Here is a 14,692-nt window from a genome sequence, read left to right on the forward strand (position 1 = left end):
TATTATGCGAACCGCAGATTAGAAAATGTGTCTGTTCAGAAAGCTATAAACAGCACTCCTTCATCCATGGGTTACACTACTGTATAACATGATGTTACTATGGAGACAATGGCTTCAAAACATTTCAAATCTTCATAACTGTATTTTGAAGGGCTCCAGCTGTTCCCCATACATTCTTGAAATTTCCTGTAATAGAAGCACCACAGCATTTGTATGATGCTATAATTGAGAACTTGGGAAAGTTATACCAACAACTCAAAACTTAAAGTAGTTTCACTTGCACAAGGCAAAGAGAGTTGAGAATTTCACACAGTATTCAATAAGCCTACACCCCATGCATAATCAGCTGTACATTCCCAAAATTTAAGTTGTAAGCTACTATATACAACCCTAATCAAGTGTATAACATTACTTTTGATTAAACACAATGAAATTGCAAAAGAACAATAGCCAAATAAAGATCTAAATTGGTGAATTTATTTATTGGAGGATAATTGGGGCTCAATCTCGGGGGTGGGGATGTGGTCAGGTCCTGAGGACAGAAGCCTCAGGGAGCCAGTCTGGGGGTGGAGAGAAATCGGAGGCGGGGAAGGGGGAGGTCAGAGGCTTCATGAGGAAGGGGGAATAGGAGGCCACGTAAGGAAGGGCGGGAGGAGATTGGAAGGGTCGTGTGGGGAGGGGTTGGAGTGGGGTGTGTCCGATCGCAGGGGCAGTTGGCCAGGCAGACATGCTGGATCCACCAAGTGAAAAAGGAACTCACATCCTGGATCCAGCAGTCCGTGCCTGGGTTTAAGCTACCAGACTCCCCAGGAACCCAGCAGTCCACAGTTAAATTTCAAAGCTCAAGTAGCAATGAGGCTCACAGCCTCATTATATTTAAGGTGCCAATTTGCTTCCTTGAAGCTGATTGGTCGCCCATCCACCTTCCTGTCTCCATTAAAGTGAGAAGTGGACATGTTGGAGGCCGGTCTGGGTTGGGATTCAGGTTTTTAAGCACTTTAACCTCCCACCTGACCCAAACAGCCTGTTTATTTTAGGTTGAAATTCCCTCCAGCGTTACATGTGGGGCAGAGCAGAACGACAGGCCATGGGCCGGATTTTATTCTGGCAATGGGGGTCCCGGCGGCAGGCCAGAAGGCAGCGGGAGAACCCACCACGACCCTCTGCCAGAACCCTGTTGCTATTTAACGGCAGGTAGCCAGTCAACGCCTCTGCCTCCAGAGCTGACGGTCAATCGGAAGGCCACAGGTTCTGCAGTACCAAAAGACTGGAGAAGACCCCAGGAGAGGTAAGTGGGGTAATTCAGACAGGCCTCATTGACATGGTGCACGGAGGAGGGGGAGGGAGTCTTCCCAGGGGATTGGCCATCATTCGCAGTCGGGCCCTGGATTGCCTCCAAAGAAGGGACCACACCCACTCCAGACCCCACTAGGAACGGCAGGATTTACCTGGTAGCATCTCCCCGCGTCAGTGGTCTCCTCCGCCTTCAACAAAATTGGAGGTAGGATGAGGCCCTTAAGTGACCACCTTCACCTCGTACAAAATGGCAGGGGCCCCAGGCAACATCGAGAATGGCACCCCCCTGCCATTTTGTTTGACCACCCCCCACCCCACCCCACCTCCAAGGGCAGAACCAAACATCCTGCTCCAGGAATACCAGATAGTCACCAAGAAATCCAATAGGGAATTTAGGTGAAACGTCTTTAACCCAGGAGTGGTGAGAATGTGGAACTCACTACCGCAGGGAGTAGCTGAGGTGTATAGCATGGGTTGCACTTAAAGGAAGACTGGATAAGCACATGAGGGAGAGGGTTATGCTGATAGAGTTAGATGAGGAAGGATAGAAGAAAGCTCGAGTGGAGTAGCATAGACTAGTCACACTGTGTATTCTATGTAAATTATGGATCCACAAGCTCTGAAGTCCATTACTTCATTCAGTGTAAATTATTTGGCATCTAAGTTAAACTTTTAAATGAGAAGTACAAGTCTGCAATAAAACGATTAGCAATGTGTAGAGAATTAATATTCAACACTTTGCTTACATTTCATCAACTACCATTCGTCAACAGTCTGCCACTGACTGGTCTTGTCTTCAATAACTATCTGAATTCCAACATGAGGCTTTCTGCATAAAACAAGCACATCTGACCACAATGGAAAGCTGGTTCATATTTCTTTTAACACAAATCTTCAGCTTTTATTTTGAGCTCATACACATAATAAATTTTAGCAAATGTAAAAAAAGTGATTGAAAGCAACATATTTTTGTCATCGAAATCTGCTGCACATCATAAACACCATCCTCATCAATGATCCAAACAGTAAAGGAGGGAATATTCGGAATAAACCATGTTTGAATCTCTTGCAAGCACTTTAAGAGCCCCACTGCCTTTCTGGGTGCTCGATCTGCTATGCAGTAATCGGTCTGAGACACTGATGGGACAATTTCAACCCAATTGCTCCATCAGGAATCCCACAGGATTGGGTGGAAAGCTGATTTTACACCATGTGTTACACTGCAATACAATATTGTTACTCTGGAGGCGGTGGCTCCACGGAGAGTAAAGTTAGGCAGGATGTTGAACCAGTGCTGCATTCGATCCTATGGCTTTCACGCCTTCCCAACTCAGTTAGAAATACCCCTTCAAAGTAAATGTTAAGGAAGCTCCAGCTCCATGAGGAAAGGAGCTTTAGTCAGAGATGCTGGGTGGTTTGCTTAAACACACATCAAACGCTTTTGTTTTCTCCCCTCCTTTTAAATCTTGACTCTAGGGTGGACATGCTCTCCACACAATCTAGACTGACACCTCAGTGTAATACTGAGAATACGGTGCATTGTTGAAGGTCATAACTGCCTGCTCTGGTGGATGCACAAGGTCCTACAGCATTACTGGAAGAAGAGTAGGGCATTAGGGCAGCATGTTCCCCTTCAAATAAAATCAGAAATAGACTGACTGGTCATACATCTCATTGCTGTTTGTGGGACCTTGCTTTAATGGCATGCAACGGCTGCGGGTTATTTCAATGTAGAAGGAAGTGAGTCGACTGTATTTTTAAGCAAACAATTTCTTCTCCTCTCAACTCTTACTGGGATACATGGCCACTGGGCACCAGCAACCCTCTGGTCCTTTGTCCATGTGGCCAGTCTTTATGTGTTAGGCAGGGAGTACCATCAGGCTCCCATATCCAAGCCTGATCTAGGCTCACCTGATGTCCAAACAGATCGTATATTCAACCCATTGTGCCAACGCTGGCTCTTTAAAAGAACTATCGCCATAACTCTGCAAATTTTACTTTCAATCCAATTCCTTTATAAAATTACTACTGAATATGCTTCCTTTCAGGGGTGCACTTTTTATTAGGGGTCACTTATTAACAACAAAGGATGCTCTGGGTGATGTCTCCCTTTCCTGAAGCCAGCGGGCAGTGGGGCAAATTGTAGCAATTCAATTGCTACCATTGCTAACGTGGCAACAGTTGGGAACTGAATGTGGGACCTTTATGGACTACACAGCTTAGTGTTAGGCTTTTAGGAGAGACTGAGGTGTTCACGTAAAAGCTTGAATGAAAGCATTAAGAGACGCACAATACAATCCAGTGGATACATTTAATGCTGTGGAATAGCCATTATCAGTCATTTATTTTGTTTAAATTCTTATTCTGGGATGTTAGAAATTTCAATAACTGAGCAAAAAATGTCAATTGAAAACATTTCAAAGCATTTTAACTAATTTGTGAGGCAAATATAACAGAGCATCACCTGGTGTCCAAATACAGCATGACAAGTTTACATAGTTTCCATTATCAATACTGACACTGGAATTTATAACAAAAATAAAAAACTGATAGAAAGGTGGACGAAAAAGAAACAGGACATGAGGATTTGCAAACATTTGTGCGTAGACATAAAATTTTCATAAGCAGATGCATGATAAAGGCTGAGGTTAAAGCACATTGTTGGGGCAATGTAAATGGGAACTGCATATGACATAAACCTACGTTATACCTAAACTGAGAGCAAAAGAGGAAAATCCCAAACAAAATTAACAAAGCTAAAATATCTAAAACAAATTGAAAGGTAACAATTCTCTAGCATCTAGCAACAACAACTTGCATTTATGTAGCAGCTTAACTTTACTAAAACGTCCTAAAGGTGCTTCAGAGCAGTGTTATCAGAGAAAATTTGATACCGATGTAAGGCGATAAGAGGACAGGTGACTAAGAACTTGGTCAAAGAGGTAGGTTTTAGGATTGTCTTAAAGGACAGACAGGTAGAGAGAGGTGGAGTGTTTTAGGGCAGACATTCTGGAGTTTAGGACTTAAACAGCTGAAGGCACGGCCGCCAGTGGTCAAGACAATGGCAAAGTTGTTTTGAAGGGAGGCAAGAGTGGGCCAGGGTGCTGAACTCCATCCTGGTGTCCCAAGGTAATATTCTGGATACATCAGTCAGTCATAGATGTTTGCTTTAGTCCCTCCCGATATACTGTGTTTTGGTACCACAGCACAAAATGTGGGTCTCTGCTTTAAGTGATCTGCTCCCATCCTCCCTTCTGTCACAGCCACCTCTGGAGACCTGTTGAAAAATACAAATAACAAATGTTCTAATGAAACATTCCCAACATAAGCCAGAAAGCCGGGTCAAAGCATCATGGAAGAATTATTCCTTTCCAGTCCATCTTTCTCACTTCCTGCAGGTGCTGAATCATGCTGAGGTATTCCGCTGAACCTCCCACAACTGTCAAGTAAAGCCGTCATGAGGGAGTGTGGAGAGGCTATTCCTCATGGGGGGGGCATCACAGTCTGCACTTACAGCAGGAGTAACTGGGAGCAGGAACCCTGGCAGACTTCCGAGCCTGTGAAATCTAAACCCAGCCTTAGAACCCCAAGTATGTGCCCCAGTTGGGACCAGTCAACAGACCTGTTATCTCTATGACTCAGTGCCATATCAAGCAGGGCCTTTACCAGCTGAGCCACGGTGGCAGTAAGTAACATCTGCATATGCAACATGTGGAGCCTGAAACAGTTTCCTCATCATCATATGATGCAAACTACAGAATTTTTAACAATGGCAGGAGGCATGGAGCCCAGCAGCAGGGAGGTGATTTCTGACTGGAAGCAAAACATTTTCCAAGGTCACCAGGAAAACTTTACTCGGGTCTGAAGCTCCCGGAAAAATTCTGATCATAAACTGTTGAATAAGAACACCAGAGATCTGGAAAAGCAGGAGTTCGGGCTAGCTCACACAGCAATGATAAGGTTTGCACGAAAATCAATCAACTGAATCTCTGACCAGATTTCTGGCAATATCAGAATTTACCTTATGAATGCCTCACTCCAGAGGCTAAAGCACAAAATCTATTCTGATACTCCCAGTGCAGTACGGAGGGAGTGCTGCACCATAAGAGGTGCCATCTCTCTGTTGAGATGTTTGACCAAGGCCCCGTCAGGTGGATGTAAAAGATACCAGGGCACTACTTCAAAGAGGAACGGGGGAGTTCTCCCCAGTGTTCTGGGCCACATCTATCTTTCGGCCAACATCAGTAAAACATTATATGATCATCACATTGCTGATTGTGGGGCCTTGCTGTGTGTAAATTGGCTGCCATATTTCCTACATTACAACAGTGGCCACACTATGAGATTACTTCATTGGCTTGAGAATGGTTTGGGACATCTTGAGATTGTGAGAAGCACTATATAAATGCAAATCTTTCTTTTTATGTCCTGGGGACATCGCAAAGTGCTTCACAGCTTATGAGTTACTTTTTATAAAAAAAGTGTCACTATTAATATATGGGAGAACACAGCAGCCAATTTGCACACGGCAAGATCTCACAAACTGCACACGAGATGAATAATCGGTAAACCTGTTTTTGTTTCCTGTGATGTTGGCTGAGGAAGGAACGGTGGTCAGAACATTTGGGAGAACTCTCTTGCTCTTCCTTGATAGTGCGACGGGACCAGTGTGTCCAGCTGAATGAGAAGATTGGGCCTTCGTTTAAAAACAGCACATCCAACGGTGCAGCAATCCCTCAGGACTGCATTGAGTGTCAGCTGGGATTATGTGCTGAAGTCCTGGAGTGGAGCTTGAACCCACAACCTTCTGACTGAAGAGTTGAGAGTGCTGGCAATGGCCAAGTTACAGTAGTCACCAATAATCTACAAACAAACAAACAAAGAACAAACAAAGAACAGTACAGCACAGGAACAGGCCATTCGGCCCTCCAAGCCTGCGCCGATCTTGATGCCTGCCTAAACTAAAACCTTCTGCACTTCCGGGGTCCGTATCCCTCTATTCCCATCCTATTCATATATTTGTCAAGATGCCTCTTAAACGTCTCTATGGTACCTGCTTCCACCACCTCCCCCAGCAGCAAGTTCCAGGCACTCACCACCCTCTGTGTAAAGAACTTGCCTCGCACATCCCCCCTAAACTTTGCCCCTCTCACCTTAAACCTATGTCCCCTAGTAACTGACTCTTCCACCCTGGGAAAAAGCTTCTGACTATCCACTCTGTCCATGCCGCTCATAACTTTGTAAACCCCTATCATGTCGCCCCTCCACCTCCGTCGTTCCAGTGAAAACAATCCGAGTTTATCAAACCTCTCCTCATAGCCAATGCCCTCCAGACCAGGCAACATCCTGGTAAATAAAAGCAAAATACTGCGGATGCTGGAAATCTGAAACAAAAACAAGAAATGCTGGATTCACTCAGCAGGTCTGGCAGCATCTGTAGAAAGAGAAGCAGAGTTAACGTTTCGGGTCAGTGACCCTTCTTCGGAACCCCTGGTAAACCTCTTCTGTACCCTCTCCAAAGCCTCCACATCCTTCTGGTAGTGTGGCGACCAGAATTGCACGCAATATTCTAAGTGTGGCCTAACTAAAGTTCTGCACAGCTGCAGCATGACTTGCCTATTTTTATACTCTATGCCCCGACCGATGAAGGCAAGCATGCCGTATACCTTCTTGACTGCCTTTTCTACCTGCGTTGCCACTTTCAGTGACTTGTGGACCTGTACGCCCAGATCTCTCTGCCTGTCAATACTCCTAAGGGTTCTGCCATTTACTGTATACTTCCCACCTGCATTAGATCTTCCAAAATGCATTACCTCACATTTGTCCGGATTAAACTCCATCTGCAATTTCTCCGCCCAAGTCTCCAACCGATCTATATCCTGCTGTATCCTCTGACAATCCTCATCACTGTCCGCAACTCCACCAACCTTTGTGTCGTCCGCAGACTTACTAATCAGATCAGCTACATTTTCCTCAAAATCATTTATATATACTACAAACAGCAAAGGTCCCAGCACTGATCCCTGCAGAACACCACTAGTCACATCCCTCCATTCAGAAAAGCACCCTTCCACTGCTACCCTCTGTCTTCTATGACCGAGTCAGTTCTGTATCCATCTTGCCAGCTCACCTCTGATCCCGTGTGACTTCACCTTTTGTATCAGTCTGCCATGAGGGACCTTGTCAAAGGCTTTACTGAAGTCCATATAGATAACATCCACTGCCCTTCCTTCATCAATCATCTTCGTCACTTCCTCAAAAAACTCAATCAAGTTAGTGAGACACGACCTCCCCTTCACAAAACCATGCTGTCTCTCGCTAATAAGTCCATTTGTTTCCAAATGGGAGTAAATCCTGTCCTGAAGAATCCTCTCTAATAATTTCCCTACCACTGACGTAAGGCTCACCGGCCTATAATTTCCTGGATTATCCTTGCTACCCTTCTTAAACAAAGGAACAACATTGGCTATTCTCCAGTCCTCTGGGACCTCACTTGTAGCCAATGAGGATGCAAAGATTTCTGTCAAGGCCCCAGCAATTTCTTCCCTTGCCTCCTTCAGTATTCTGGGGTAGATCCCATCAGGCCCTGGGGACTTATCTACTTTAATGCTTTGCAAGACACCCAACACCTCCTCCTTTTTGATAATGACTGTTTTGACAATTGACTGTTTTCTTGACTTTTCACCCCCACCCCCCCCAGGGAAAAATGATCGTAGCTTTTTACATTTTTGCCCCCTCCAGCTTCCTGCACTCCTCTCCAGAAGGCATCGACTGCTGTTGAGATATGGGATACATAGCCAACAGACTTCCCTCTGATCACCTCGCGCAAAGTGGGCACCACAGCTGGGTCCCATCCTGCTGCCTTGCATCATTCCGAAATGCATGCAACTCCCAGCCAGAGCCACTGGCAGATCGGGAGAAGGAACACCGGCTGGTTGCTCGGCTCCTGAGCCCAAAGATATCAAAGCATGCCACTGCCATGCCCTGTTAGCCAGACTGAGAGCAGCTGATTCAGCACAGACCTGGGATGGAATGTTCTGATCTGCAGGGCTCAGTTATAGGCCAAGACCAACCAAGCGATCGACAGAGCCATTAAAATTCCTGTTGCAACCATTACTGGCCCTGTGGCAAGACAATAGTTAAAGAAGCAGATCAGCAGTTCACTAGAAAATTCCCAATAGCTTCAGCCAGCTTGGGTCATTGATCTGATGGTCATTGAGGCGTCACTTACTTGGATAAGAGTTCGACTGTTTGCTGGGTCACTCTTGTCTTTTTGTGCTGTGACCCATACAGAAAGGTCTGAATCCCCAGGCACTGCCAAAGAGAGAGATTAAAAGTATTTAATTAGAACTCTGCATTCAGCAACTACCAGTTGCACGGGATCAGCACAATTACCACTCGCAACTGAATGGCAAAATGCAAATCTGAACATAATTGTGCAAACGTTTTTGTTTTCCCGTTTTTTTCCCCCTCCTCTCCCAGAGGTGACGGCTTCTGCTGGGGTCTATTTCTAACTGCGGCCAGAAACACCCTGTAACCAGACTAAGCAGCTAATCGTCCCTCCGTGGTATTACTGCCCCCTCCCTAACTCTAACCTCCCCTAGCCCTGCAACCCTCAGAGATCTCTGTACTTCCTCCAATTCTGACCTCTTGCCATTCCCTGACTTTTTCTTTCACCGTGACTTCAGCTGCTTAGCCTTTGAGCTCTGGAATTCCCTCCTGAAGCCTTTCTGCCTCTTTTAAGAAGCTCCTTAAAACCTACCTCTGACCAAGCCTGTCCTAAAACCTCCATCCACATTAAAATTCTGTATAATGCTCCAATGCAAGTCATTGTTGTTGTATTGGTTCAGACAGCGAGGGCCAAGAGGATATTCAAATGTGGAGGATATCACAGCTGTTGTCAAATCCAACATCTACACACGCACAAATTTTCCAGCTGGATTGCAATCAGGAGTGGAAGCCCACAGCTCACCTGTGCTTCCCTCCTCTCTAGCCCAGGGAGGCAGAGGCTGATTGTAGCTCCCATTCCGCCCTGGCTCAAGGTCTACTAGCTTAGCAGAGATAGACAGCCAAAGCAACATCCCCCTCTGAACTGAACTAAACTGATGTGAAGTGTCCTCAGTAAAACAGGTGTTACGACCAGGTGAGAAATGTGTCTAGGATCTGTTACTATCTTCACCTGGTCTTCCTGTAACAGAGTATAATATTAAACACAGTGTATTTTGAGCTCCCCTTTTTGTAAATCCTTGTTCACAGTTTTCCAATTATAAGACAAAGAAGCCAATTCACACAGGCTCTCAGGTTTAAAGAAGGAGGATGAAATTTTATTAAAACTTAAACTCTAATACAGTTCACGCCTACAGATATATGACGCACCCACGCTGGCATGAGCACGCGATATACACATGCAGATAGGAACAGAAAAAAGAGAGGAGGAAAATACAAGGTGGAACAGTTTGAGGCAATATCTTGTTAAGGTGCTTCGAGCTCACGGTCTAGTCCTTTTTGTAAGTAGTCTTGCTTTCGTCGGGGCCTAGTGTTCTTCGTAAACCTTGTTCACGTAGAAGACTTTTCTCTGCGTTTTATGTGTTTTCACAAGATTCAGTTCCGTGGGAAGGAGATGGAAGCAGGCAGACACGACAGGAGGTCATTCTTGCTTCAGTTCCAGGAGAGATCTTTACTCCATGAGCTCATGGCTTTGTTTCCGTTCAAAATCCTTTGTTGGAAGTTCAAATTAAAATAAAAACTCTAGCCAGCTAGTCTTGCGAGTAAAACTGGTTTGACCACTTCTTCTGTGTATTGGGGAAGCAACAACTGGGTCCCTTTTGTTCCAGCGCTGCTAGTACTATGTAAATGTCCTTCCAGTCAGGGGTTTGCCATTTTTAAGTTTTAATGCTCATGTGGTGAAATAATGTGTGCCTCAGTCCTGGTAGGTGGGGGGCGGGGGGGCTTGCCTGACACAGGGGTGTTCTGGATTGAACACGATCGCTACAGTTGAATGTTTAAACAAAGCTTTACACTACTGGCTTACATAAACCACATTTCTTTTTCCTATTTTACCACCCACCCACCCCAAATCTCCTGCCCTTTTCTTACCTCAACAACTTGTACGTATATAGCGCCTTTAATGTAGTGAAGCATCACAAGGTGCTTCATAGGAATGTAATCAAATGAAATGTGACACCGAATCACAAAAGGAGATATTGGGAGAGGTGACCAAATCCTTGATCAAGAGGTAGGTTTTAAGGAACTTCTTAAAAGAAGTTAAAGCAGAGGTAGCGAGGAGGAGAGGTTTACGGAGAGAATGAGAGAGCTTGCGGCCCAGGAAGCTGAAGCTATGACCAGCAATGGTGGAGCGATAAAAATTGGGGATACACAAGAGGCCAGAATCTCGGAAGGTTGTAAGGCTGCAGGAGGTTAGAGATAGGGATGGACGAGGCCGTGGAAAGATTTGAATACAGGAGTGAGGCCACTCTCAAAGGTGCAGAATTGTCTTAATGCGAGAGTCTGGATAGTGAGTGGTGATGTGTCAATCAGCTGTGGAGGGCAGCACACAGAACTCGATTCTACCCTATACCAACGGCCAAGTCTCCAAACTTTCCAGCATTGGGCTGGATGGGGAGGTTGGGGGGGGGTGGGAGGGGAGGGGGCGAGGATGGGTGACTGAGAACACTGTCTAATTTTAACCCTTCCAAGCCTGCGCAGGCCAATGGGAGTGACCGAACAGTTGCAGCTGCTGCAATCACCAAGCTCAGGACAGCTTGCTGATCGAAGTTGGTACCTTCTGGTACATATCACTTGGCATTTGAGCATTTACCCATTATATCTGTAATTTCTGATGCAAACCATAGCTTGCTCCAATCAATGTCATTGTCAACAACAATCCAAGTTAGTGGTGATAATACAATAACGTGCACTGTAGGCGATGAAGCAAGAATGTAAATTAGTCTTTGCGCTTTACTCAACTTCCTTACAATACTATTTATGACCCAATGTTTAGCTGATTCTTTCTGCCAGTGTGGAAACTTACAAAGTAAATGTCAATTCCATTAATCACTAGAACCAAGACAATGGTTTGACATAGTAGAGATTCCTTTATATCCATACATTTCCATCAACTTAACCAGGGCATCTATTCACTCAGACTTCCATTTAACTCCTTAAGATGAAAAAAAATTGAGTTTAAAATTTGTTTGAGGGGAACTGGGTAGTGCAGTGGGTTAGATGCTAGCCTCTCGCCACTGGGACACGTGTGCAAAGCCAGGCCAGACTGATAGAGTGAAAGTTTCCTCTAGTCAGAGTCATTAGAGCACAGAAGGAGGCTATTTGGCCCATTGAGTCCATGCTGGCTCTCTGTAGAGCAATCCAGTCAGTCCCATTCCCCTGCTCTATCCCTACAAGTTTATTTCCCTCAAGTGCCCATCCAATATCTTTCTGAAATCATTGATCATCTCCACTTCCACCACCCTCGCAGGCAGTGAGTTCCAGGTGATTACCACTCGCTGCGTAAAATGTTCTTCCTCACATCCCCCCGCACCTCTTGCCCCAAAATCTTATATCTGTGTCCCCTAGTCCTTGCACCATCGGCTATTGCGAACAGCTTTTCTTTATTTACTTTTGTCTGCCTTTAGCTGTGGATTTTAAATCCAAGACAAAAATCCTTGACACAGTGCACTGTTACTTGGTTGCAAAGTAAAAGATTTGTAAAATTCTAAGTCCTCCGTGTAAAGCATCAATATTATGTAATGTCCTTCTAAGATTTATCCATCATGCTATCGAATGGCAGTTAGGAAACAGAAGCACAAAATCCAGGCTGACACTCCAATGCAGTACTGGAGGAGCGCTGTACTTTCAGCAGCGTAGTCTTTCAGATGAGACACTGAACTGAGGCCCATCTGCCCTTTCAAATGGATGTAAATGATCCCAAGGCACCGTTGTAATAGCAGCGGGGAGTTATTCTCGGTATCCTGGCCAATATTTATCCCCCAGCTAACATCACTAAAACAAATTATCCAGTCACTATCACACTACTGTTTGCAGGAATTTGCTGTGTGTAAATTGGCTGCTGCATTTCCTATATTATAACAGTGACTACACTTCAAAACTACTTAATTGGCTGTAAAGTGCTTTGGGACGCCCTGATGTCGTTTAGTTTAGAGATACAGCACTGAAACAGGCCCTTCGGCCCACCAAGCCTGTGCTGACCATCAACCACCCATTTATACTAATCCTACACTAATTCCATATTCCTACCACATCCCCACCTGTTCTTATATTTCCCTACCACCTACCTATACTAGGGGCAATTGCTAATGGCCAATTTACCTATCAACCTGCAAGTCTTTGGCATGTGGGAGGAAACCGGAGCACCCGGAGGAAACCCACGCAGACACAGGGAGAACTTGCAAACTCCACACAGGCAGTACCCAGAATTGAACCCGGGTCGCTGGAGCTGTGAGGCTGCGGTGCTAACCACTGCGCCACTGTGTCGTGAAAGGTGCTATAGAAATGCAAATCTTTCCATCAAACAGACCATTTTAGAAATATGGTGTTCTTCGTATCGAACACAATTGTAATTAAATTTTGCATCTTTTATCTTGAGAACCTACTCAGGTTACTAAGAGGTAAATATTGCCCTGCCTGCAGCTGCTGTCTTGGTGAGCAACAAAATCCCAAATAGCTGAATAGCATATCAGGTGTCACAGTATGTCTGCGCCCAGCTCATCTTCCACGGTACATACTTAGCAACCAGTACAGGGAGAAGGCCTGTGATTTATTCCCTGACACTTGTAGAGTGCTCTACATGATACACACAGCATCAGCACAAGCAGCAGCCTTTGCCACTTGTTAACTGATCTTCACCAAAATAAAGCAGAAACATGCAAAGAAATCCCTCTGTAAAAAAGGTGCTGTTACAGAAGATTAAAGAGATTGTTTAAAAGCTAATCGAAGTGTCAGTGTGTGCATAGTAAGTGCAGTACAAACTGCTGAGGGACAACGGAAAGGGGGTGATTGTATGGGTGATGGGTGAAGAAGGACGGAGTTTGGGCAATCGCAGCCCACTTGGCCAAATAGCCTGTTGTTTACATGTAGGAATGGTCAGTTGCATGAGGTGCTGACAAGCCACGCCTGTGAAAGGGCATCACAGCACAAGTCAGGACAGGAGGCAATAAGGGGAGAAAACCCGAGAGAAACTGCACCCCATCCCCCATGCTCAAAAAAGTGACTGTATTTATCTATGCAGATATCCCTATGACTTCAGCAAGTCCCAAAGAGATTTGCATCCAATGAGTAACCACAGCTGTGGTAAGTGATCAGGACAGACGGGTTAACAGAGGGAAGTTGATCTTCCCTCCAGTGGCACAAGTTTTAAAAGAATTTAAGAATTCAAGAACAAGGAACAGACCATTGAACCCATCTCTAATCATAGCTCAAAGCAAAACATTGCCCCTATTCAATTACTTCAATAATTACAGACGACAAAACATTTCTTGCTGGGAACTGCCTCTTCAAATAATCCTCTTAGTGATTTACAAACTGACCACTTGAGTAGGAAGATCACAGAAGGAAGAACATTGCATTTATTAGATGTCATCCTCAGGATATTCCAAAGACATTGAAAGAAAAACTTTTGAAGTGTAATCACTGTTTTTAATGCTGGCAAATGTGCTTACATAATTTGCACACAGCAAGGCCTCACAGACAGCAACTAAAATGAACAACCACTTAATCTGAGGTTGCTAAATTTCCATTGAGGGAAGGTGGTTAGCCCAGGGCACAGGGAAAATCTGTTGTCCTGCTTCGAGTGACGCTATGGAACCTTTTTAATCTGGAACTGACAGTTCTGGCTTCTGTTTAACTGAACAACTGAAGGAAATCCCCTCCAATGATAAAGCACTCTCTCAGTACTGGGAATATCCGCCTAGATCCTGTCCTCTCGTCTCTGAAGTGGGATCTGAATCTGCAGCCTACTGGACTGAGACAAGAGTGCTACCCATACAGCCACGCTGGCACTGAATGAGTATGACTTCCTCCATTTTTGTAGTGGGGGTTAGTTATGCAGGTGCTTGAAAGACAAATGCTAGATTTTTAGCATCATCACCATTTATTTCAAACTTCCCCTGTTAAAATGAAAACAGAAAGTGCTGGAAATACTCAGCAGGTCTGGCAGCATCTGTGGAGAGAGAAACAGAGTCACAGACCTGAAACTTTAACTCTTTCTCTCTCCACAGATTCTGCCAGACCTGCTGAGTATTTCCAGCACTTTGTTTTTAATTCCGATTTCCAGCAACTGCAGTATTTTGCTTTTATTCCACTGTTAAAATTTGTTTTCTCTTTCTAAAGAGTAAATTACAGGCATCTTATAAAATGCTTCCCTTTTAGCGAGGGAGCCAAC

General features: G+C 44.9%; 1 protein-coding gene across 2 annotated transcripts in view; it reads right to left on the bottom strand.

The window, feature by feature from the left end:
• Positions 1-2,211: 2,211 nt before the first annotated feature.
• ttc23 (tetratricopeptide repeat domain 23) overlaps positions 2,212-14,692 on the bottom strand; it is a 46,044-nt gene continuing 33,563 nt past the window's right edge. For both annotated transcript variants that reach the window (XM_068015545.1, XM_068015546.1), the window contains 2 exons: positions 8,528-8,610; positions 2,212-4,573 (listed from right to left, as the gene is read on the bottom strand). In XM_068015545.1, the coding sequence (XP_067871646.1) occupies positions 4,447-4,573; positions 8,528-8,610 (210 nt within the window). In that variant the 3' untranslated portion in view covers positions 2,212-4,446. The remainder of the gene's footprint in view (positions 4,574-8,527; positions 8,611-14,692) is intronic.

This window comes from Heterodontus francisci, chromosome 35, assembly GCF_036365525.1.
Source record: "Heterodontus francisci isolate sHetFra1 chromosome 35, sHetFra1.hap1, whole genome shotgun sequence".
NCBI classification, from domain to species: Eukaryota; Metazoa; Chordata; class Chondrichthyes; order Heterodontiformes; family Heterodontidae; genus Heterodontus; species Heterodontus francisci.